Source organism: Dermochelys coriacea, chromosome 2 (genome assembly GCF_009764565.3).
Source record: "Dermochelys coriacea isolate rDerCor1 chromosome 2, rDerCor1.pri.v4, whole genome shotgun sequence".
NCBI classification, from domain to species: Eukaryota; Metazoa; Chordata; order Testudines; family Dermochelyidae; genus Dermochelys; species Dermochelys coriacea.
In genome coordinates, this window is record NC_050069.1 from 38,892,028 (window position 1) to 38,917,659 (window position 25,632).

The 25,632-nt window shown below is 43.7% G+C and overlaps 1 protein-coding gene and 1 long non-coding RNA gene across 6 annotated transcripts in view; one reads left to right on the forward strand and one right to left on the reverse strand.

Annotated features, from left to right (window-relative positions):
• The window catches only part of LOC119850966, a 25,776-nt gene extending 23,581 nt beyond the window's left edge, over positions 1-2,195 (reverse strand). For both annotated transcript variants that reach the window (XR_005291087.2, XR_005291086.2), the window contains exon 1: positions 1,440-2,195. This is a non-coding gene — a long non-coding RNA (uncharacterized LOC119850966). The remainder of the gene's footprint in view (positions 1-1,439) is intronic.
• ZNF706 (zinc finger protein 706) lies at positions 2,194-14,088 on the forward strand. Of its 4 annotated transcripts, XR_006278690.1 has the most exons (5): positions 2,194-2,817; positions 7,280-7,416; positions 8,738-8,845; positions 11,615-11,673; positions 12,281-14,088. XR_006278690.1 is itself a non-coding variant. In XM_043507502.1 (4 exons), the coding sequence occupies exons 2-3, from the start codon at positions 7,282-7,284 to the stop codon at positions 8,831-8,833; spliced, it is 231 nt and encodes a 76-aa protein (XP_043363437.1). In that variant the 5' UTR covers positions 2,194-2,817; positions 7,280-7,281; the 3' UTR covers positions 8,834-8,845; positions 11,615-14,088. The 4 variants fall into 4 exon arrangements, 3 of the variants coding, with proteins under 3 accessions (XP_043363437.1, XP_038245897.1, XP_043363436.1); XM_043507502.1 differs by having other exon boundaries at positions 11,615-14,088; XM_038389969.2 differs by lacking the exons at positions 11,615-11,673; positions 12,281-14,088 and adding an exon at positions 9,614-9,918.
• Positions 14,089-25,632: the final 11,544 nt, after the last annotated feature.

Genomic DNA, 25,632 nt, shown 5'->3' on the forward strand with positions numbered 1-25,632 from the left:
GTCATATGAAACTTGCTCTAGGCTTGGTTGATCTTAGGGTTAATTACTTTAGGATAGTTCAGTCCACTGCTTTGATCATTTCCATAGATAGCCACTCCCACACCTCTGGGTGGGGCAATAAGCCACCTCCAGTGATAAGTCAGTAAAACACTTGCTTCATGATCACTTTCTGCTTACTGAGAACCCCACCCTGTTAGCATAGTCAGAGATACTAACATAATGGGACTTGGGGGCTCCAAGTTCATGAACTGCTGTGCAAAGGTGAGCTCCTATAGAGCCCTATTTAAGTAAAACCCAACAGCAGCAGAACCTGAAGAGAGGGGTTGAAATCTCCAGTTATGATGTTCAGTGCCTAGACACTAAGTAATGAGTACACCCGCGATAGTTACATAATGTTTGGACTGTTGCCATGGTATAGTGTTTTGGTGTTGCCACTTTTGACGAAAGTAATCAGTCAAAACCAAGCGTGTTAGACTGGAGATGCCTTTTGCTGATGACATACCTTATGTTCTGCCATCAGGGACATTGTTGCATCCAGGCCTCAGTTCTACTTAAACCCTTGTTAAGTATGAGAAGTATGCCACAAGGCTCCCCTACAACTGCTGAGCCTGTAACACTTGAGAAGCCCCATTAAAACTAGCAGCTACAAGAACATACACTGAAATGTTCATAAGCTTTCAGCTCAGAAAGGACCATTATGATCATCTAGCATGACCCCCTGCATAATGCCAGCCATAGAACTATCCCCAGTAATTTCTACATCAAGCCCAATATTTGCATGGCTTACGGCTGCCAACTTTCTAATCACACAAAACTGAACACCCTCACCACCCGCCCTGTCCCTTCTCCAAGCCCCTGGCCTGCCCTACCCTACCCCCGTCGCTCGTTCTCCCCCACCCTTACTCTTTTCGCTCATTTTCACTGGGTTGGGGCAAGGTGTTGGGGTATGGGAGGGGGTGAGGGCTCCAGGATAGAGCCAGAAATGAGGGGTTCAGGGTGCAGGGGTTGGGGAACAAGAGAGGGTACAGGTTCTGGGCTGGGGGTGCAGGTTCCAGGGTGGGGCCAGGGATGAGGGGTTTGGGGTGCAGGAGGGGGCTCTAGGCTGGGCAGTGGAGCCAAGGGGTTCGGAGTGTGGGAAGGGGCTCCAGACTGGGGCAGGAGGCTGGGGTGTGGGAGGGGTACGGGCTCTGGGCTGAGAGTGCAGGTTCCAAGGTGTAGCCAGAAATGAAGGGTTCAGGGTGTGGGAGGGGACTCTGGGCTCAGGGTTGGAGTGCAGGGTGCAGGCTCTGGGACGGAGTTTGGGTGTGGGAAGGGGCTTGGGGCTGGCGCAGGGGTGCAGGCTCTGGGACGGAGTTTGGGTGCAGGAGGGGAGTCCAGGCTGGGGCAGGGGGTTGGGGTGTGGGAGGAGATGCAGGGAGCAGGCTCCAGGCAGGGCTTACCTCAGGCAGCTCCAGGAAGCGGCAACATGTTTTGGCTCTGGGCGGAGGCACAGCCAGGCAGCTCTGCACAGTGTGCACTGCCTCCACCCGCATACACCACCCCCGTAGCTCCCACTGGCCGTGGTTCCCAGCCTGCACATTTATTTGACAAATAAAACTTGCAGAATTTTAAAATACCATGTGCATAATTTTGAATGGTTTTGGCACAGGATGCCCTCACGAGCGTTTATGTGTGTTTGCACAGTGCTAGCACAGTGGAGCCCTAATCCATACTGGAGTCTGAGCACTATCATTTATGGCTCTTCTGCTTTGTCAGTGTCCAGCGTTCAGGCAACTCTGGTTTCATTTGCAGTTGCCTTGCTGGTTTGGGAGGCGCTATTAGTGAGACAGGCACGATGTGAAAGGGGTAGCTTAATCCTCGAGTCCCCATGTCTTTGCGCTTTCAGGGATCGCTCTGTGCGCCGCTCTCAGTTTACCGGCAGTGCACAACAGACCACGGCACCAGTGCCTTTCAAACCAGCACTAGTGGAGCTGCGGAGATTTCCCTCAAATCCTTACTGTGGATGCAGCCAGTCTGTCTTGATTGGGCAACGAAGTGGCCTCTATTTAAAGCGCTGCTAAGGGTGGTTGGAGCTCAACAATCTGCACGTGGACAGCTGACAAAGGGGACGGAGGCCACGGTAGCGCATGAGAGGCGGGAACAGGGGCTCGAGTTAGGGGGGTTCCCAGGAAGTCCCTTCCTTGGGTCCCGGATTTTGTTGGGGGGGGGGCGGGGGAGGGGTTAGTAGGTGGTTGAACGTTTAGGGCCGGGGAACCTACCCCCGACTCCGTCCCCACGTGACCGGCACTGGGCTCTCCCCTCACTCCCTCAAGCGCCTGACGGGAGGCCAGGCCCCGACGCCCCCATTTTCTCAGTGAAAGCCCAGAGGGGCGGGATTGTCAGGCCCACGCCCCGCACACCCAGGCGGGGCGCCCTGCGGCCCGGCCCGTCCGTCCGTCAGCGGGCGGGGACTGGCAGCGAGGGGATTTCTCCCCACGCCCACGGTGAGCCAATGGGCGGGACTGGCAGAGGCGGACGGCCCCGGCTCCTCCTGAGGGCGGGAGGCTGCAGCATCCGGGCACCGGGGGAGGTTCTGCGGCGCCGCCCCCCTGTTCCTGTGGAGGCCCCGCTCCCTTCCCTGCGTTATGTAAGAGGGCGGCGCCGCCATTGGCCGGCGGGATCGGGGCGGCCGGCGGCGCGCGTGCGCAGTGGGGGGGGGGGCGGCGCTGACTCCTCCATCCTCCTGTCGGGCAGGCGGCGGCCGCGGCTGCTGCGGGGCCGCACGGAGCCTTCTCCGCTCGCTCGCTCGCTCGCGCCGGGGCCGGCCGGCCAGTCCGGGTAAGCGGGGACCTGGCTGGGCAGGGCGCTGCTGTCGGTGGGAGCCGGACCCTTGCCCCGGGCACGAGGGCAGGGGAGGCCCGCAGGCGGCGGGCGGGCCCCGGCCCCGGGGTGAGGGCGTCTCGTCGGGCTGGGGCCTGAGCCGGGTGGGGGCGGGTGGCTGCGGTCGCTCTCTGCCGGGAGGCCGAGGCCTGAGGTGGGGTCTGGGGTTTTTTCCCGGGGCGGCGCCAGGCCTGGCTGGGCCCTGAGGGCTGGGGGAGGCGGCGGCCCTTGGCCTGTTGGGGGGGGGGGAGCTTCTCCCGGGAGAGGAAATCGGCGGTGCCCGCACGCTGCATTCACGGTGGCTGGACGGTGTCGAAACCTGGCCCTGCGGGCGGACTCCGCGCTCCCGGGCCCTGCCCGCCTGGGCCCCGAGGTCAGGGAGCGCGGCCGAGCGCAGCGTTGTCCCTGTGCCCACGGGCTCCCCTCCCGGCTCGTCCCTTGCAGGCCCGTCCCGCGGGGCTGCGCTCGCTGCTTGGAGCCCGGCAGCCGCTGGCTTCTCCCCGGCCCTCGACTCTTCAGGGTCACCCGGAAGGGGTTGAGGTACTTGTCCGCTGTGCTCTGGGCCGGCCTGAATTCTCGGTCTCCGACCAGGCTGCTGCCTGAGCTTGCTTCTGCCTCGTCCCAAAGGGTTTGAGCCTAGGCGCCCTTGGCGATCTTGCTGGAAACGAAACTGGACAATTTTAACCTATTTGTAGCCTCTGAAAGTATCGGAGGAAGCAGCTGCTGCTGTCTAGTCTCGGGATATGAACATTCTACTCCTAGTTCGACTTCCCGGTTTTGGTGACTTGTAGTCCTTGTTGTTTTACACGAAAACAACTTGGTACGAGGGGTATCGCAATACCATGGGCGTCAACTGAGTTGTGCTATTTAGCATTTGTATCTTCTAACTTAACGGGGACGGCTTAATGTTAAGAATCTCTAACAAGCTTTTTAAAATTTCTTGTATGTCCTGTCATGCAAGTCTGCATTAAATCAAGGTTTTGGGTCAGCTTGCTAGGTTCTTGAAGGGTGCTTCTGTGCTTAAGAAAAAAGGAAAGTTATCATAGTATGTTACTTTAACTCTGACATGTGGAATTGGATTTGTTGTGGCTGAATGTAATTGTTTTAAGCAAACTCTGAAAGTGACAGCATTGTAGAGAGAGTTAGAAATATTTAGCTTGCCACTATACTTAATGTTCAAATTCTGCATATTGGAATTCCATTGTGTAATTTACAGTACTTTAAAACGAAAACTCTGGCTGGGCCAAATCTGAAAGCCCCATAACTTTCAAAAAATGCTTTTTTTAGTTAACTAGACAAAAGTAACACCCCCATACTTATGGGCAACCTCAATATAATGCGTCAGTGTGTGCTTGTCTAGTGGTTTTTTTAGCAAACTAATATCAAGGTACTAACTAAAACATATTGTAATACTTTATAATTGGGGTGCAACTGTTCTCAAGAGAAATAACTGAGATTACTAAAACCCACTGTTTCCTACATCTGGATGTTTTGGTCTAAAAGGAATTTTAGTCTCTTCCTGTCCTTCGTTTTAAAACAATCTTGACACTAGTATAGAGCAGAATTTAGATTAATGAAGTCTTCTATAATTTCCTAGTTAATTTAAAAGATTTTTAGTTAACTGAAGGTTTAATCTCCCTTGCTTTTGAAACAGGAAGTGCACATTCTTCAGTGTACTCTACATAAACAGTCTGAGGCCCTTGCTGGGATTACTCCTGAGGGAATTCTGCACCAAAACCATTTAAAATTTCTCACAAAATATTTTAAAATTCTGAAAATTTTGTCAATAATGTGGAGGTTCCAGCATGGCAGTGGGGGGCACAGGCCACTGGCTGCATGGAGGTGGGAGATCACCCTTCCTTTGGCAGTGGGGCTGCAGCCCAGCCCTGACACAGTGTAAGGGCTGGATCTGTCCCAGAAACACCCTCGGCCCCTGCCCTTCCACACCAGGTATGGGCAGGCAGGCTCAGTCCAGTAGGTTCCAAGTGTGGAGGGACTTGGTGTGGGGTGAGAGGTTCTAGGTGGGACAATCTGCGTGTGGGCAGCTCAGTGGGAGAGTGTGGGTGCAGGGGTGGGTCTCAGCGAGGGGAACCTCAGGATGCAGGGGGTAGGAGGTGGGGGAGGGGGTTCAGGTGCCAGAGGTTCTGGGTTTGTGGGGGGATGCAGGGGGTGAGGCTCGGGGGGAGGGAGGCTTTGGGAATGGGAGGCTCTGGATGCATGGGGGCTCTGGGCAGATGGGGGAGCAGGGGAAGGGCAGTGCGGAGCTTCCCATAGCCATGGGGAGGCTTCTGAGGGTGGGTCTGACCTGGCCCCGTCTGCTCCTTGCAGGGAAAGAGAAAATCCAGTCCTCGCCCAGTCGGAACTAGCAGCTGAGCTCGGTGCAGGGTAGGAGCCACTGGCCAGGGTGTCCCTAGCTCCCCCATCACGCACACACGCTGTGGTGATTTACTTCACTGCTGGCTGCTCTGGGCACCCAAAATGACACACCCACAGTTCTGGGGAGGGGTGCATAACGGTTGTGGCTTCCCTTTGCTTCACTGTCAAAATCTTTTTTTCTGCAGGGAAGCAAAGAAATCTGCAGGGGACATGAGTTCTGTGTGTGTGCGCAGTGGCACAGAATTCCCCCAGGAGTATAGCATGTATCAGTGTAATGTTAGCTTCAATTGAAACCATTAATAGTGAAACTGTGACAGGTATTTATAACATCCTGAAAACTCATTGCTAATATAGTGTGTGTGTGTGTGTGTGTGTGTTGCAATAAAATCACTAAAAGAAAAGGAGTACTTGTGGCACCTTAGAGACTAACAAATTTATTAGAACATAAGCTTTCGTGAGCTACAGCTCACTTCATCGGATGCATTTGGTGGAAAAAAGTAAATAAAAAATAAAATCACTATAGCTTTTCTTTAAATAGTTTTGGTACAGAAATAGCTAAAACGAGCTCCTTAGATTTTTAAACAAAAATCTGTTTCATGGAAGTTCTTGAACATAAGAAATCTATTGCATTTCTATATCTTCTTTGTAAGAAAACTTGCATGGAATTTTCACTTCATGCTTTTTTCGTTCACCTTCTGACTTCATAATCCTTCTTTCCAGTTGATAGCTATAGAATTACATGGACTGTAAAAACTTTAGGGCAGGGACTGTCTTTTTATATTCATATAGTGACTAGCACTATGGGAGTGGGTTGCCAGGTACTTCTGCAGTACAAATAAATATCAGATTTAAAAACAAACAAAAAATCAAAACTTTAGATGAGGAATTAGCAGCTAGAGTGGAAATTTGGGAGCAAGTTTTCCATGAAACATTCCCTGCTCCGCTATATAGACTGTCCATTAATCCTATTCCCATGTCTCATAGACAGCCTTTCCCTGATGGTGGATGACTTCAGTCCCTGAGGGCAGCTCCTGTCTCCTCCTCCTTGTTGTTCTATACGTAGTAGTGGCTTCTGATGGAGGCAGCTAGCCTGGCTCTCTTGGATCTGATTTTATATTCCTGGGCTCCTTGTAAGGAAGAGCCTGGACACCTGTAAAACAGCTTGCATTAGGGAGAGGCAGCACCATTTACCCAGCTTTCCACAGACCCCTAGCAAGTGCTCCATAGAAACCAGTGATCCATGGACAACAGTTCAGTAATCACTGTCTTGACACCTGTGGCCCAATTCAGGTTTCATTTGGAAATGTTTAAGGCTTTATTGCTTAGAAAAACGATTCATAGATACTAAGGTCAGAAGGGACCATTATGATCATCGAGTCTGACCTCCCGCACAATGCAGGCCACAGAATCTCACCCACCCACTCCTGCGAAAAACCTCTCACTTATGTCTGAGCTATTGAAGTCCTCAAATCGTGGTTTAAAGACTTCAAGGAGTAGAGAATTCTCCAACAACTGACCTGTGCCCCATGCTACAGAGGAAGGCGAAAAACCTCCAGGGCCTCTTCCAATCTGCCCTGGAGGAAAATTCCTTCCCGACCCCAAATATGGCGATCAGCTAAACCCTGAGCATATGGGCAAGATTCACCAGCCAGATTTCATGGTGCTTTACAATTGATTAAACCAAAGTGATATCTTTAAACCAGAATTTCTTTACCTGGGCGGGAATTAGAAAATAAGTGCATATAAAAGGAAACAAATTGGTTTTACTGTTTTATCCACTGAAAATACCTCTCTAAAAGATGGGCTTTGAAGTGTCATTTAGGAGGAAGCTTTAGAATGGAACCTACTAACCACTTTTTATTTAAAAAGTACAGAGGTATCTATGCAAGGAACCTGAACAGAGATGTCCACTTGTCTGCCTCATGTAAATTGAGTAGGCCATATGGAGAGAGCATATGACTCTCTGCTCATAAGAATACCTTCTGAGTCAGTAGCCACAACAGTCTCTTTCTCACTTAGACTAAACATCCTTCTTTGTTTGTAGATATGGCTCGTGGACAGCAGAAGATTCAGTCGCAGCAGAAAAATGCCAAAAAGCAAGCTGGACAGAAAAAGAAACAAGGACATGATCAGAAGGCTGCAGCCAAGGCTGCCTTAATATATACCTGCACTGTCTGTAGGGTAAGGGGGAGCAGAAGACAAAGCATTACAGTGGGCATCTCTTCCAGCCTAGAGTAGGACTTTCATAGGAAGAAGTTGTGGAAACCACAACATAAATATTTCAGTGGTAATAGTTAACTGGCTAGTTGCTCCAGGCATATTTGTAGTTTATGTGCATATAATATGAAATCCTATTACTTTGGGCTGTAGATATAACCTTAGCTATATAGACAGCTTAGAAAGAGGGAAGATGGCTTCCTGTGGCTACATGAAAGATCAGCACCTTGTAGACCAGTGGTTCCAGACTGCTTAATTGCAAGTTTTCATGTTTGCAGTTGGTATATAGTACAAGGCTTCTCTAGAGGTCTGAGATCACTTTTCTGTTGTGTATTTTACTTCATCTTTAAATGAAAAGATGCTCCTGCCTTGCCATCATTGGTGGCTGATACTGTTGAGCATGATGCAAAAAGCTGTAGCCAAGGTTTAATAAATAGTTATATATTTCTGCCAGAGTAATTGTCTTGACAAGAGAACAGAAATTTAAGCACCTAATCAGATTCTGACTTTCCTCCTGACTGACTCTCCTGAAGCTTGCCTTTCCTCTTATAGAGTGCATTAATTTAAAGGGCCAGTGCTAGAACAGACCTGTCACTTGTAATAAATTGTAATGGAAAGCTTCTCAATGGAGGACTGCTCACTCAGATGCATGCACCCCCATTCTTTTCTGCAAAATAAGCCAGCTTTCCTACTAATGCAATCAGAAGTTGCAGTCTACACATTTCTAGAAAAAGTGGGTTAAGAGACTACAAATAACTCTTTAGGCCTCAGTGTACCAGTGAGGCTATAATAAAAATGAATTGGTTTCATAGTTCTATACAAAATAGATATTTATCCTTTGGCTGAGTTTTGAAGGGAGTAGGCTTCCCACCTAATTTATTTGTAAAATCCTAGATTGAATAAACTTGACTTCTGCAAGGAGGTTTCTAATAAAAATCAGCACATATCTTTCAGTGAATTCTTGGCAGGTGGCATAAAACCATTATCACATACATGCTGAAAACAGGAGTCAAAAAGAAGAGGATTGTAGTTAATATAGAGCCAGAAATTCTCTAAAACTAGCATAGTAATGCACCATAGCATCTTGATAGCCTGTCTGCTGGAAGTACTATGGCACTAAGATTGGTGATATAAACATATGTTGCATTCATCAATGAGAAAAGTCAAGCCCTATGTTGACCTTGGTGAAGAAAATTAAGGTTTGAAATGGGGAGAACAGTTCAGTATAAAGATTTTACCTAACACTCTCCTGCCATGCATAAAGTTAATTTTTTTTTTAAATCAGACACAAATGCCGGACCCCAAGACCTTCAAACAGCACTTTGAGAGCAAGCATCCTAAGACTCCACTTCCTCCAGAATTGGCTGATGTTCAGGCATAAAGTTGTTTACAGGTCATTACATATACTTAAATCTGAGTTGTACTATTTATCATCATAATGAATTAGCACTGCTCACTGGCTATCTGAGAATTACTTCATTTTCTCCAAAGTGAAAGTTAGCTTGAAACTAAAAACACATCCTCGGATCACTAAACATGAGAAGCAAGTTAATCATTACTACTGCAGCAACAGGAGGCCTGGCCCTTGATTGGAACACTGATACTAAGTTAAAGGAAAAAAATGACAGGTTTCAGAGTAGCAGCTGTGTTAGTCTGTATTCGCAAAAAGAAAAGGAGTACTTGTGGCACCTTAGAGACTAACAAATTTATTAAAGCATAAGCTTTCGTGAGCTACAGCTCACTTCATACAACCCTAGGTGAGAGGCTTGCCCATGGGGTTGATACACACTAATGAATGCAAAGTATTATTCAGGTATTTAGATTAGAAGCATAAATTATTATAAATACTTTTTCAAAGGATACTTTATTTGCTTCTTGCCGTACAAGATTTAGTGAAGTTTAGAGCTGTTTAGCACATGACCAAATATTTAGGCTTTGTTACACAACATACAAAAATATATTGTTTGGCATGGGTAGAGAAATTATTTATGAAGACACTAATCTTTTGAGAATATTTGCAGGGTAGCTAAACCAATGGCAGAAAAACCCTATAATCAAAAAGCCTTTGGTTCATAATTCAGTATAATTTTTCATTGTTTGGAAGCTGAGTAGTGTTGTGCAACAGTTCAGTTTAACTGAATTCTTGTTTTTGTTTTTATAGGTGAATTCATGACACCTATTGACTCGTCTACAGTCAGACCTTACATAACAAATCTGCAGCTGCTTTTCTAACAAACTGTTGATCAGCAAAAATGAAGGGGTTACAGAAACATTCATATTTTTATGCTGTTCCCTCTTGAGCTTCATGCAAAGACGATTCTGTGTAAATGTACAGTTGTGCCCTATTTGGAAATCCTGAAAACCGGTCCATAATTGTTATAAACATTTTTTACAATTGTAATTATACTGATGTTCATATTGTGTAAAATAACTCATTTAATAAAGTAGTATTTTGTTTTTACAATATCACAGGTTAAATGCTTGTAGAAGTTCTGTTTCAACTTTCCACATTATCTGCCTTATAAAATCCTAATGAGGACAAAGTGGAATTCTCTTCATCCTGCCAGAAACTTGAGCAGTTTCATTCCACTGAAAGTAATGTGCATTACAATAAGCTGAGCTAAAGCTAACCTAAGAGGGGAAACTGTTTGTTTACCTTCCAATGTTCTGCCTACTTGAGGTTGGTTACTAAAATTTAATTTCTTGACTCAAGAGGCATAGCTGCATTAGAATCATGGGACTGCCTCCTTTTTTTGTTCTGTTTATTAGGAAGCATTAGCACTACAAGCCATTTAAAACAGGTCTCCTTTGCTGTAAGGGAACTTGTTCCTTCTATTCATGCACTGGAGAGACTCTTGTTAGACAAGTGAACCTTAAAGTTTGGTAGATGGCTAGCAAAGCTGAGACACAATAGAATTTAATATTTCTGGACATGCTTATCTGAATAATGTTCACAAATGCTATATCAAGTTAAAGTAACTCTGCTCTTCATTGTAAAATTCAGTTGGAAAGATTGTAAATGCACATGAGTAGTCAACCACACGTCTCACCCCCCACCCTTCAAAGTCTATGGCTATCTTAGTAGCGACTTTTTTCAAGAAGTGTGCAAAGTAATCAAACTCTAATGATCTACGTATTTGACAACTAACTTAAAATAAGCCTGTTGGAGCCAAATGACTAACTGGAAGTGATGTAGCTAGTTAAACTTAAATAGTCCTGCCTTGCCAACATTATGAGGGAAAATTTTATGCTTTACCTAAAACCCCTAGATGAGAGCACTTGAGGATACACTTTATGAAGTTTAAATCTATCGTGGACTGGATTCCAATCTCAGAGCATAAAGTGGAGTGGGGGGGGAAAACTGGTATATTTGAATTGTGCTGGAGGGTCTGTGATATAGTAGGCATCCTAAATATATTTGAGGTGGTACTGCCAAAGAACAGACCTTCTGAAATTGATTAGACATAGGGGAAATGCTATGAATTGCTGAGAAATTGGTTACAACAAACTGCAGCCACGATAACTAATCTTATTTCTGACAGACCAAGTAATCCTTGGTACATGTTGAACACATTCTTTGATTGAAATTCACTTGAAATAAGTGGTATTTTTGGTATGTCAAGTCAAATAGAGCCTCTTTCTATGTCCACTTACTTGTCAGGCTAGCCTCCCATGCTCTTTACTGTGACATTAAGTTGTATCTCTCTGTAAATGTTCACTTTGGCCTAAATTTTCATTGTAATATACCCACTCTGACATAATCTGTATACCACTGAACTTTTATAGGTACCCTGTTCGCCTGCTGAAAATAATTTAGTACTGCACTAGTACTTACATTAGAACGTAGCCCTTCATTTTTTCTTAATATTAGAAGTTAATTCAATAACTGCATTCTGACAGCCTGACTCCCACAAGACAAGAAATCTGCCTTTCAACTTGGTGCTGAGGGGTACCTAAATGTTCTGATACTGTAATTTCATCAAAAATAAGATGAATATACCCTAAGTAAAATGTTCCTTACATTGATTGATTGATAGATATTTGGTAGTCTGGTTTTAGGAGAAGGCTCTGAGATGCATCCTTACGATTCTCCCCCCCCCCCCCCGCACCCCCCACAAGCAGCCCTAAGCTGAAAGACATGTTTTGTTACTTTAATTTACAGATTGTGTAGCAAACATAGTTAATGAGCAAATAAGGTGACTGGAAAGCGGCATCATACTGGTAAGACAAATTAACCTATTTTCATAAGAATTTTGTTGCTTTTTGAAAACTGTATGATAACTACATAACCATCAATTGATATCGGTAAAGGCCAGGGTGATCTTCAGTTTTATACACTAATAAACTCCCTATTTACAGCTGTTGCTAACTGAAATACTGTAACATTTTCTAATAAATTGAATCCAAAAGTATGGGGGAAACACAGGACTAGTGGGGGAATTGTCCTCATTTAGTACTGTCTGCAAATACTCAATGTATGGATTTAAAGAGTTGTGCGGGTGGGTAAGGAATAGGGGAGTTTCCTCTCCTTATGTCTAAACTTGTGGATGCACCCTGTTAACTCTGGCTAAAAAGACACAATTGTGCATTGTACTGTGTCTGATTAAAGAGCAAGTTAAAAACCCTAAAGTGTAAAATGTGATATTTCCTGCCTGTTAAAAGCAAGTGTTCCTGCATTTTTATTAAATGAATTTGATGCTGGCTGGACAGCTCTAAATCTTGACACTATCCAGCTACAAAAAGTAGCTGTGGCAGGGCAAACGTCTCACCTTCATCCTGCAAGTCTGACTTGTCTCTATGCACGGACTGCTATCTTTCTCCTCTTTATAGACCTACCTCTGAGGCTGTTGATGAATCTCTGCAACAAAAAAAATCAAGGACATGTAAAAATGTAAAATCATGTAAAAATCAAGGATATGTAACCTTAACAAAGCAATATTTGTGTTTTGTGCAATGTTCTGGCAATCTCTCTTTGGAGACTTCTCCATCTCTTAATTCTCCTGTGAAGCAGAATGCTCTTCACTGCAAAATTGACCAAGAGAGTTAGTTATATTTGAAAGTTACATAGTGATGAAGATCTGAGTTCCTCCAAATTTTACTATTGTTGAAACATAATGCAATATCACTAAAATCATCTTTAAGATATGTAAATTCTATTTATTACATGAGTCAAGTTCTATTGCAGATTGACAAGTTGCGATGTGTTTATCAATTAAAAGTCAAAGCAAAGTAAAGGGTTGAATGCTGACACCATTTAAATCAGAAAGTTCTGACCAGCAAGCTGACTACTTAGTTAAAGAATACAGAGTCAAGAGTCAACTTGCTTTGTCTACTCAGTTCACTACTGCAAAGTGTTTTTGTACTAGAGCCTTCTGGCTAGTGTACCCATTTAGAATCTTTAAGGCATTCTTGCAATGGCTGTACCTTTAACCAAGTGTTGTAGACTTCTAATTTCAGGTTTACACATTTAGTGTAATTATTACATATTCAATGGTATCTCCAGAGAGGTCCCATAATTCAGAAAGGATATTAAAGGCCCTGTCTATGCAGTAGCTGAAGTTTTGTTAGCAACAACTGTTTTAAAATGATCTTGATATGTACCTGCATTAATAGATAGCTGTGGAGGGTTTATATTTAAAAAAACAACCTTAGTGCCCAAAATCATCTTTTAAAACTCTTTTTGATGGGGTTAAAAGCCCTCACACACAGCTTTTCAAAAGTGATTAGTGATTTTTTTTGGATGCCTCCAATTTATGGGGTCAAACCCGAGACATCTTAAATATGGGGTCTGATTTTCAAAAGCATTGAGCACCTATCCTCTAAAAATAAATCTTTCTTTAAAGATATTTCAAAATCATTAGTCCTTGAAAAACTTGGCTAGTGTGAACATGGCTGAAGTGTCTTCTATGTGCTTAGCTGTCAGTGGTGAGCATGTAAATTATCGCAAGAATTTTACTTATGCAGAAGATGATCCTAACTATATTGACTTCTAAACTGGCTAAAAGTTATGATGCCGTACTTCCTAATTTGGTCTTCCAGTCTAGACAGACACAAACTCTGCTTAAACCATATTAAAAGCAGGCTCTGACCAGGCCTTTTAAAAATGTTACTAACATAGCTTGGCCCTGTGCAAGGCAGGGAGCCAACGTATGTTTGATGCAGATTTAGGTAGAACAATGTTCAGTTCTCTAAAGGTGAATTTCCAAGCCAGTGTAGAAAGGGCTCTAGCATCAACACACTGCCCTTGAGGTGGTATCGGGTCTAATAAATCAAGCAGCAGAGCAGTTTACGTGACTGCCCTGCCTCTTTCTCCTTGAATGTTTTTTCCACTGTAAGAGGTATTAAAGCCATAAACACTTTACTATGATAAAAATCTATGGCAAATAAAAAAAATCAAAGCTGCAAACTTTCTCATAAAGGTTTAAGATGTGCTAAGCATTTACTCTACATGCTGGGTATGGCTAAATTTCAACATACGAGGGAGTAGGGCATTTGAGAGCATTTGCAGGGCAAGAGAATGCATCCTAGACAAGACTGTTCTAATAAATCTGTTTTGCGTTTAGTAATGGTTATGTACTCTCCAACACTATAACATTGATTTGTTCAGAATCTGAATTAAATGTGGTTCTAATTTCATTCTCAATGTATGTCATTGTGACCATATTTCCTTAAATCCCTCCTCTGGCTTTCAAAGCCCTGCATAACCTTACCTCTTCCTACTTATCCGTCCTTCTTTCTTTTCACTTGTCACCAGTTCCTTCCACACTAGTGATGCCAGCTTCAATACATCACTTGTCTGTCTCCCCACAGTCATCTGTATGCCTTCTTCCATTCCATTCCTTAGGCATGAAATGTCTTTCCTAATTGGTCTCCAAGGCTACTACCATCTTATGCTGAATCTGCCCCATCTCTCCGAGAAAGGTCTAGTTCAACCAGGATGCTTATAGCAAATTAACCAAGTAATAATGTTACGATTGAGTGGAAATGGGGGTGTAATTTATATAATAAATGCTAATGTCAAGATATGGCCAATCATTACCTTCCCCATTTCGTTTCTGCGTTATGTCTCTCTCCTCTACCCTTTGTCTGAATTGTGCACAAACCAAGCCTTCCTAAGTGTTTTGTTCAGTGCCTAGTACACGGGGAGAACTACTGGAATATAAATTAATGTTAATTATACACCAACTTATTCTCTGCGTGAAAAGAGTAGGGTTTTCTTTTTTAAATCTATTTAATTGCCCGTGTATCTTAAAATACCAGTTGCTGTTATGTCTCTCTCTCTCTCACACACGTACGTACGTATGTGGTGTAATAGTCATTTTATGTTTTTGAATAAAACTTTGAAAAGCATGTTTTACTTTGAGGTATTTATGGATCTTAAGGATGGAAAAAAAAATTGGGTATCAGTCTTTAACCAAAAGAATAGTTAATTTGTCTACTGGAGAAAGTTTTAAAATGTTTGCTAATATTGTGTTGGCTTGTGCAGTTCTATATGCAATTATGATAAATTACTATCTGTATTGTGATAACATTTTAGAGACAAAGGTGCTATTGTGCTCTGTGTTGTAACTTGGATCAGATATCTGGGAATGGGTGCCTGAGAACCTGAATAGAATAACTTCTTTATGAATGGAAGTGTGTGTTCTCTCCGTACAGGATTTGAGGATGGCAAAACTCCTCATCTTAGTTGAGGAAGTTTTTATAGTATTAAACTAAGAATGGTTTTGGTTTGCTGAGTTTCTTACTTTAACTAGTTTTAGTATTATAAATATTGTAATACTTAGAGTATAAGTATTTATGGTTTGGTTTCTTTTGTAAATGGATTCTGCTGTACTTGTGTTGGCTCTTGTAAATCAGCCATAAAGAGGGGTTTTTGAAGAGAGCTAGAAATATTTTATCCAATGACATGCCTCCATTGAAGAAATACCATGGTTGTTTTTCACTTAAACAATAGCAATATATAGGTCGCTCTTGTATCAAATATAATGTAAATCCTTGTAGGGTCACCTGAAAGACTGTGAACACAGCTTTTCAATTTTGTATTGAGGAAAACCCTTTAACTTCAGCTAGGGTGTCTCCTAACCTGGCTTATGCTGTTTGCTTACATTTCTTCCCAAGTAAGAGTTTTGATCTTGCACCACTGTGAGTTTTGTCATTGACTTCAGTAGGCGCAGAGTCAGACTTTAATAATACAATATTCTGTAAACTCTGTGTTGAGGAGAGAATAACTTTTTGAACCATACATCGAGCAACCAAAATCACTGGGTGTATTTAAATGGTTCAGCATTTGATAAACACAGACAAGCAATAGCTCCAATACCCTTGTAAAATTTCCATTCCACCTCTCCCCCAACTACTTTGTCAGATTTCTATGAATTAGATGTAATGTCCTCTGTTTTACAAAGATTAATTCAAGCTAACTCCTTACCCTGAAGAAGACATGAACTGTCATTTTTATGGTACATAAGAGATAAATAGTTGTACTAATCCCTACTTTAATATTTACACAATATTGTGTGAAACATGTCTTGGGAAGATGACCTGAGGACACCCATTCTAAATGAACAAGGGCACATCTGGCATATTTCACAAGCCATAACTCAAAAGATGGAATAAAGGCTTAGACAATTCACCAACCAAACATAGCCAAAGATTATAAGTGATTTAATAACTGCTGCGGCAAGCCTAGAGGTGCAGGGGCTATAAACTGCCAAGCCTAGAGGTGCTGGGGCTCAGCCCTGGCCCAAATTAAGTACTGCACTGGTGGCATGGAATTAATATTTCAGAAAATAGACTGAAGAGACACAGTAAAAAATTCAAATTGATGCAAAGATGCAAATTTATTGTCAGTAAAGAAATTTTCAAATATGGTTTGACAAGAATTTGTTTCCAACTGCATATCCATGAACTGAATAAGTTACTAGGACCAGCCTAGAAAGAAATGTGCCAGTGGAGAACAAACACTGTTAATGTGAATCCAGTCAAGCCCCTAAGGATATGGCTACACTGCAATACAACTCCTTCAGCTGACTGTGTCAGCTAACTTGAGCTTGCAGGGCTTGGGTTGCAGGGCTATAAAATTGCAGTGTAGATGTTTGGGCTCCAGCTGAAGTCCAGGCTCTTGGACCTCATGAGAGAGGAGGGGCCCAGACTCCAGCCTGAGCATCTACATTGCAATCTTATAGCTCTGCAGCCCCAAGCCACCTGAGCCTGAGTCAGCTGACACAGGCCAGCTGTAGGTGTTTGGCTACAGTGTAGACACACCCTAAGGGGAGAGCACTCCATCTTCAATGAACTAAGAGGAAGAAAATGAATAAAAAATGCTCATTGAAACAGATTTAAGTTAAGAGGAGAGTACAAGAGGACAGGAACATGAACCAAAAATGTAAAAAGAAAAGGAGTACTTGTGGCACCTTAGAGACTAACAAATTTATTTGAGCATAAGCTTTCGTGAGCTACAGCTCACTTCATCAGATGCATTTGGTGGAGCATCCGATGAAGTGAGCTGTAGCTCACGAAAGCTTATGCTCAAATAAATTTGTTAGTCTCTAAGGTGCCACAAGTACTCCTTTTCTTTTTGCGAATACAGACTAACATGGCTGCTACTCTGAAACCTGTCAAAAATGTAAACTCAGCCAAAGCAAAGAGCAGTAATGGGCCCAGGAGCCAGAAAGAATCCTTCCCCAGAACATCTCTCTACAAGGTGTTACTGATTTCAGACCTCAAGCAGGTTACAGAGTCCTGCTTAGTCACTACAATGAACTAGGTTGCCTTTATTCAGTGCTTAATTTATAACGAAAGAGGTGCTGGGGCCCAAGCTGAGCGCCAAGCTCTGAAGGAAGCAGCAGCTCAGAAGTAAGGATGGCATGGCATAGTGTATTGCTGCTCTTACTTCTGTGCTGCTGCTGGTGGCAGCGCTGCCTTCACAGCGGGGTGGCCAGTGTTGGCCGCTAACCGGGAGCTTAGAGGTGCCAGGGCTCAGCCCTGGCAAGTCCTGGCATAAAGTAAGCACTGCCTTTATTGACTGAAAATTGACTTGAAATTGTGCTCCTTGCAGCATTGGTGTGGTGAGTCCTTGTCCGGCTTTCCAGAGGAAAAGCTGTTCTTGCCTTCTTTAAGGGAGCCTTTCCCTTACAATGGGCAATAGTGGGGGATGGGGAGATGTTTACAGAGACAGAGCAGGAAGGAGCTGGAACAGGTCAGGGACAGGGCACTATCCTTCCTGCTAACCAGAAGAGTATAGGGGGGTTTTTTATACCTCGTGCAGTTCTAGAAAATCCATCTTTTACCTGGATCGGGCAAACAGCTCTCTCCCATGAAATCTGTAAAAGGACCAGGTATCCTCATGACTCAATGTGGGTGTTATGCTAGTCGCTCTTTTCTTTGGGAGATGGGAAAGAATATTTTCCTCACTGCTAGGTTGACTGAGGTGGGGTGGGTTTTTTCCCTTTTCCCACAGCAGGTCTGGGACCTGGAGAAGTGTAGCAGGCAGGTTAGTATGTAAAACCCATGGCAGATGTCCAGTGCAGGAACTTGTTGGGAAGAGATATGGTTATCGGATCAAATTAATTTGGAAAGGGATTTCAAGGAAAGCATTCCTTCAGGGGTCTCCTATTTCTGATCCAGTTAATGAAAGAGAGAGCTTACACAGAGCTGTTCTTCAATGTACTCAGAGCATCACAGGTAAATAAGAACATAAAAATGGCCGTACTGGGTCAGACCAAAGGTCCATCCAGCCCAGTATCCTGTCTACCGACTGTGACCAATGCCAGGTGCCCCAGAGAGAGTGAACCTAACAGGTAATGATCAAGTGATCTCTCTCCTGCCATCCATCTCCACTCTCTCTGACAAACAGAGGCTAGGGACACCATTCCTTACCCATCCTGGCTAATAGCCATTAATGGACTTAACCTCCATGAATTTGTCCAGTTCTCTTTTAAACCCTGTTATAGTCCTAGCCTTCACAACCTCCTCGGGCAAGGAGTTCCACAGGTTGACTGTGTGCTGAGTTAAGAAGAACTTCCTATTATTTGTTTTAAACCTGCTACCCATTAATTTTATTTGGTGGCCCCTAGTTCTTATGGGAACAAGTAAATAACTTTTCCTTATTCACTTTCTCCACACAACTCATGATTTTATATACCTCTATCATATCCCCCCCATCTCCTATTTTCCAAGCTGAAAAGTCCTAGCCTCTTTAATTTCTCCTCGTATGGGACCCGTTCCAAACCCCTAATCATTTGTTGCCCTTTTCTGAACCTTTTCTAATGCCAGTATATCTTTTTTGAGATGAGGGTACCACATCTGTACACAGCATTCAAGATGTGGGTGTATCATGGATTTATATCAGAGCAATAAGATATTCTGTCTTATTCTCTATCCCTTTTTTAATAATTCCTAACATCCCGTTTGCTTTTTTGACTGCACTGCACGCTGCATGGACATCTTCAGAGAACTATCCAAGATGACTCCAAGATCTTTCTTCTGATTTGTTGTAGTTAAATTAGCCCCCATCATATTGTATGTATAGTTGGGGTTATTTTTTCCAATGTGCATTACTTTACATTTATGCACATTAAATTTCATTTGCCATTTTGTTGCCCAATCACTTAGTTTTGTAGATCTTCTTGAAGTTCTTCACAGTCTGCTTTGGTCTTAACTATCTTGAGCAGTTTAGTATCATCTGCAAACTTTGCCACCTCGCTTTGCCACCTTTCTCCAGATCATTTATGAATAGGTTGAATAGGATTGGTCCTAGGACTGACCCTTGAGGAACACCACTAGTTACCCCTCTCCATTCTGAAAATTTACCGTTTATTCCTACCCTTTGTTCCCTGTCTTTTAACCAGTTCTCAATCCATGAAAGGATCTTCCCTCTTATCCTATGACAATTTAATTTACGTAAGAGCCTTTGACGAGCAACCTTGTCAAAGACTTTCTGGAAATCTAAGTACACTGTGTCCACTGGATCCCCCTTGTCCACATGTTTCTTGACCCCCTCAAAGAACTCTAATAGATTAGTAAAACATGATCTCCCTTTACAGAAACCATGTTGACTTTCACGCAACAACTTATGTTCTTCTATGTGTCTGACAATTTTATTCTTTACTATTGTTTCAACTAATTTGCCAGGTACTCATGTTAGACTTACCGGTCTGTAATTGCCAGGATCACCTCTAGAGCCCTTCTTAAATATTGGCATTACATTAGCTATCTTCCAGTCATTGGGCACAGAAGCTGATTTAAAGGACAGGTTAAAAACCATAGTTAATAGTTCTGCAATTTCACATTTGAGTTCTTTCAGAACTCTTGGGTGAATGCATCTGGTCCTGGTGACTAGTTACTGTTAAGTTTCTCAATTGCAAAACCTCCTCTAGTGTCACTTCAATCTGTGACAGTTCCTCAGATTTGTCACCCACAACAGATGGCTCAGGTTTGGGAATCTCCCTAACATCCTCAGCCATGAAGACTGAAGCAAAGAATTCATTTAGTTTCTCCACAATGACTTTATCGTCTTTAAGTGCTCCTTTTGTATCTCAGTCACCCAGGGGTCTCACTGGTTGTTTAGCAGGCTTCCTGCTTCTGATGTACTTAAAAAACATTTTATTACCTTTTGAGTTTTTAGCTAGCTATTCTTCAAACTCCTTTTTGTTTTTTCTTAGTACATTTTTACATTTAATTTGGCAGTGTTTATGCTCCTTTCTATTTACTAGGATTTGACTTCCACTTTTTAAAAGATGCCTTTTTATCTCTCACTGCTTCTTTTACATGGTTGTTAAGCCACGGTGACTCTTTTTTAGTTCTTTTACTGTGTTTTTTAATTTGGGGTATACATTTAAGTTGAGTCTCTATTATGGTGTCTTTGAAAAGTGTCCATGCAGCTTGCAGGGATTTCACTCTAGTCACTGGTTTCAGAGTAGCAGCCGTGTTAGTCTGTATTCGCAAAAAGAAAAGGAGTACTTGTGGCACCTTAGAGACTAACAAATTTATTAGAGCATAAGCTTTCGTGAGCTACAGCTCACTTCATTATCCGATGAAGTGAGCTGTAGCTCACGAAAGCTTATGCTCTAATAAATTTGTTAGTCTCTAAGGTGCCACAAGTACTTATTTTCTTTTTACTCTAGTCACTGTACCTTCTAATTTCTGTTTAACTCATTTTTCCATAGTTCCCCTTTCTGAAATTAAATGCCACAGTGTTGGACTGTTGAGGTGTTCTTCCCACCACAGGAATGTTAAATGTTATATTATGGTCACTACTTCCAAGCAGTCCTGTTATAGTTACCTCTTGGACCAGATCCTGCGCTCCTCTCAGGACTAGATTGAGATTTGCCTCTCCTCTTGTGAGTTCCTGTACCAGCTGCTTTAAGAAGCAGTAATTTAAAGTATAGAGAAATGTTGTCTCTGCATTTCGTCCTGAGGTGACATGTAGCCAGTCAATATTGGGATAATTGAAATCCCCCATTATTACTGAGTTTTTTATTTTGATAGGTTCTCTAATCTCCCTTATCATTTCATCGTCACTATCACTGTCCTGGTCAGGTGGTCAATAATAGATCCCTACTGTTATATTCTTATTAGAGCATGGAATTACTATCCATAGAGATTCTGTGGAACGTGGATTCATTTAAGATTTTTATTTAATTTGATTCTACATTTTCTTTCACATATGGTGCCACTCCCCCCCCCCCGAACAACCTGTTCTGTCCTTCCAATATATTTTGTACCCCAGAATGATTGTGTCCCATTGATTGTCCTCACTCCACCAGGTTTCTCTGATGCCTATTATATCAACATCCTCCTTTAACACGAGGCACTCTAGTTCACCCATCTTATTATTTAGACGTCTAGCATTTGTGTAAAAGCAATTTAAAAACTTGTCACTGTTTGTCTGCCCTTTTCTGATGTGTCAGATTCTTTATGTGAATGTTTCTCCTCTGATCTGGCCCATACTTTGTCCTCTTTCATCCCCTCCTCCTGACTAAAACCTAGAGAATCTCTATCAATAGACTCTCCTCTAAGAGAAGTCTCTGTCCAATCCACATGCGCCTCTGCAGCAATCAGCTTTCCCCCATCTCTTAGTTTAAAAACTGCTCTGCAACCTTTTTAATGTTAAGTGCCAGCAGTCTGGATCCACTTTAGTTTAGATGGAGCCCATCCTTCCTGTATAGGCTCCCCCATCCCAAAAGTTTCCCCAGTTCCTAATAAATCTAAACCCTTCCTCTCTACACCATCGTCTCATCCATGCATTGAGACTCTGAAGCTCATGGCCCTGCGCATGGAACGGGTAGCATTTCTGAGAATGCAACCATAGAGGTCCTGGATTTCAATCTTTTTCCTAGCAGCCTAAATTTGGCCTCCATGACGTCTCTCCTGCCCTTCCTTATGTCATTGGTACCTACATGTACCACGACCACCGGCTCCTCCCAGCCCACCACATAAGTCTATCTAGATGCCTTGAGAGATCCTTTGCACCATGCAGGCAAGTGGTGGAACAGATTGTTTAGCATAAGTAGTTAGCACATATTTCAAGGGACCATTCAAGGTGAACTGGCCCATTAACATCCCTCTAGTGAGGGGGGGGGGGGGAGGAAGGGAGGGAGAGGATTACATCAGGCAGCTGGGGCATGGGGTTGTTAGGACTAGCCTACACTGGCAATGCTAAAGCGCTGCCATGGCAGCATTTTAACGTGCTTTCTGTGGTCGTGGCGCAGCTCTCCCAGCGCTCCAAAAAAACTACCTCAATGAGAAGTGTAGCTTCCAGGGCTGAGAGTACAGTTCCCAGCTCTGGGGCACTGTTTACACTGGTGCTTTACAGTGCTGCAACTTGCTGTGCTCAGGGGTGTTTTTTCACACTCCTGAGTGAGAAAGTTGCAGCACTGTTAATTGCCAGCGTAGACAAGCCCTTAGTGGGTTATAGATTGTAAGCATTGCTGTTCAGTCCATGAGTTTTAGTATCTAGCAAAGCTATGAATTTAAGCTTCAAGGCTCGTCTTTTGAAAGTGTTGTGCAGGTTGCCTTTGAGGATAAGGACTGAGAGGTCACATACAGTGTGTTCATTTTGTGAAAAGTGTTCACCCATGGGTGATATGGTATATTTGTCTTTTATCATTTTTGTGTGTGTGAGAGTTCATTCAAGAGCATAGTGATTGTCTGGTTTCACCCACATAATAATTATTAGGGCATGTAGCGTATTGGATGAGGTACACCACATGATGTGATCGGCATGGATGGGACCCAGGGATCCTGAAAGGTGTGTTGTGGTAGGTGTTGATCATCGTAGCATTGGAGCTATGTCTGCAGGTTTTGCATCTGTTGTTCTGGCAGGATCTGGTGCCACTTTGAGTTGGTGTATCCTGGTCTATTAGAAGCTTGCTTCTGATGATGAGCTTGGAGAGGCTGGGGCAGAGGCAGATTAAGCTTTCCTGGGGTCCTGGGCCAGAGCAAGTGGAGGACCCTTCCCCATCCCTTTTGCCTGCAGCCCCACCCACAACCCCATCCCTTTCTGCCCCTTCCCTGGGGCCTTCCCCTGTTCCACCCAGGGGCCACCCCCCCACTCTGACACCCCATAACCTGTTTGCTCCTTTCCGCCCACCCCCAAGACAGGAGACGCACAGCCTCGGGGCACAGTGGGGAGTGAGAGCTCCTCCAGTCTCAGGGCTGCAGTGGGGGTCTGGGTGCTGGGACTTCTCCTCCCACCCCCCATGCCCTGTGGGGGACTAGGGTCAAGGCTCTGCCCCCCCCCCTCCACTGCCTTGTGGCTTCTGACGGGGTTGGGAGGTACAGGAGGCTTCCCCCACTGCCCTGTGGCTTCTGCCAGGGACAGGATCAGAGGCCCCTGCAGCTTCCCCTGTCCCACCCACCCAGCGGCCATTGCTCCAAGCTTCCACTGCCCAGTGGCAGATTTTTTCCTGAGCCCCTCAGTTGGCGGGTATGGGTCTGAGTATGGGCCCCATGAGCCAAGTGGCTAATATGCCACTTGAAGCCAGAAGAGGGGTTTCAGGAAAGATTTCTTTCAGGATGTGGACCCCATCCAGCATGGGTTATAATTGTTTAATAAAACCCCATGTGGGTTCCAGTGTGGGGTGGTAGGTGACAACCAGGGGTTTTATTTCCATATTGGTCAGAGGGATTTTATTTCCATATTGAAGCAGATTCTCTCAGGGTAGATGAGTGGCCTGTTCCATGATGCAATCTACTTCTCTGGTGGAGTGTACTTGGTTGGTGAAGGAGGTTTTAAGTATGTTAAAGTGCATATCCGACTTTCTGTCTGGAGCATATTCTGTGGTATCTGAGTGCCTGGCTGTAGATAACAGATTTCTTGGTGTGTTTAGGGTGGTTACTGGATCTATAGAGGTAGGTCTGGTGATCTGTGGGTTTCTTGTATATAGTTGTCTGTAGGGTTCCATTGTGGAAACTGATTGTGGTATCCAGGAGGTTGATGCTAGTGTGGGAGTGTTATAGAGAGAGTTTAATAGATGGATGGTGGATGTTGAAGTAGTGGTGGAAAGGGTGAGGGTGTTTAGGTCATCTGCCCAGAGGATGAAAATATCATCAATGTATCTCAGGTTTATCATTGGTTTTGTGATGCTGCTTTCCCCCCACCTCCTTCCACTCCCTGCTATGATTGGAGGGGTGTTAACGGGCCACTTCACCTTGACTGGTCCCTTGAAATATGGGTTAACTGCTTATACCAAACAATTTGCTCCATCTTGTATTTAATTGTGACACCCTGAGTACATTTCCCAGAGCTGAAGAAGAGCTTGGTGTAAGCTCGAAAGCTCGTCTCTATCACTAACAGAAGCTGGTCCAATGCAAGATATTACCTACCCACCTTGTGTCTCTAATATTCTGGGTCCAACACTACAACAACGCTGCATAAAATCATTTTTGTGCATTCATAAACTGTTTTAGTTCAACTAAAATAAAGCAGGACGCACCTACTTTTAAACAACTCCTTTTCCCATCAGTCAACTGTATAGAGTATTCCACTTACTAATTTTGGGAATAATTAATTTCTTTGTCACGATTCACCTCGAGAAGAGTGTCCCATACAGAAAATGTTTTGCTCCAATAGAAGTTGTCATCTCTGCTGAACTCACACACTCTTACTTTTATTTGTAGAATTAATTATTAATAGCTGCAAGTGTCCTCGCTTGTCTAAATCCTGATGTGCCCTAAGGCAAAGTGAGAACTTTTGTGGGACCAATAGTGGGGTCACATCACTGAATTTCTATCACAAGAAACAATTATTAGTAATCTGGTCCAGCAGATGTTTGCTTCTCTGGACTATAATTTTAGTAATCCGGGAATATTTTTTGGCCCTCCACACTCTAGCTCATGCAGAAACACTCTATTCATGCCCACTGTTCCCTCTGGTACCTTTCTTCCCTGGCTGGACCATGCAGAAAATCTTTTTTTAGGGACAGGGATCCCCAGGGGAAAGTGTGTGGGGGAAGGACTTGGGACAGAACCAGTGGTGGGTGTATGTCTTGTCCCCATGCCATTCTGCCCTTAAGCTTACCGCAGAATGCTTGGGAAAGGTAAGGCTATATAACAGTTTCTGCAATGCACCCCCCAGCCATGGCTGTGAAAGCACCAGCCCTTGAAGGGAGTTCCAGAAGCAGCAATTGGCACACTATCTCCATGTTTAAATCATTCACCATATTGAGCTTTATTGTTTTATAACTGATGACACAACCAACCAACCAAAAACATGGGCCTGGTTCCCTGCTACATTTATTTAAAATAATTGGCTCTAGGATGAAAGCTTTCATCTCACATTTCAGCTACTAGCCCCTTCAGATTGTGTTTTGCTACATGTCTAATACAAGTTTAATTGCAGAAAATCAGTACTGCATACTCCACCTTCTAGCCAACCCATATTTGTTTCTCCACCCTCACAATGCCTCATCTCATTTATTCTCCACTTAATGCTTTCTTTTGGGAGGAGGTAAGTATTGTACATAAAAGGAAATGAATATGAAAAAACACACAGGCATGAAGCAAAACAAGAACTGGCAATGCACAGTCTGTAAGCGTGACCCAGATTAGTCAGGGTGACATTTAGGGCTTGACCTGCAAACCTTTACACATGAGACTAATTGCATGAGTAAAGGTTGTAGGATTTGACCCTTAGTTTTTATCTACCTTGGCAGTGAGCTGAGCTCTTTATTGCAGCCA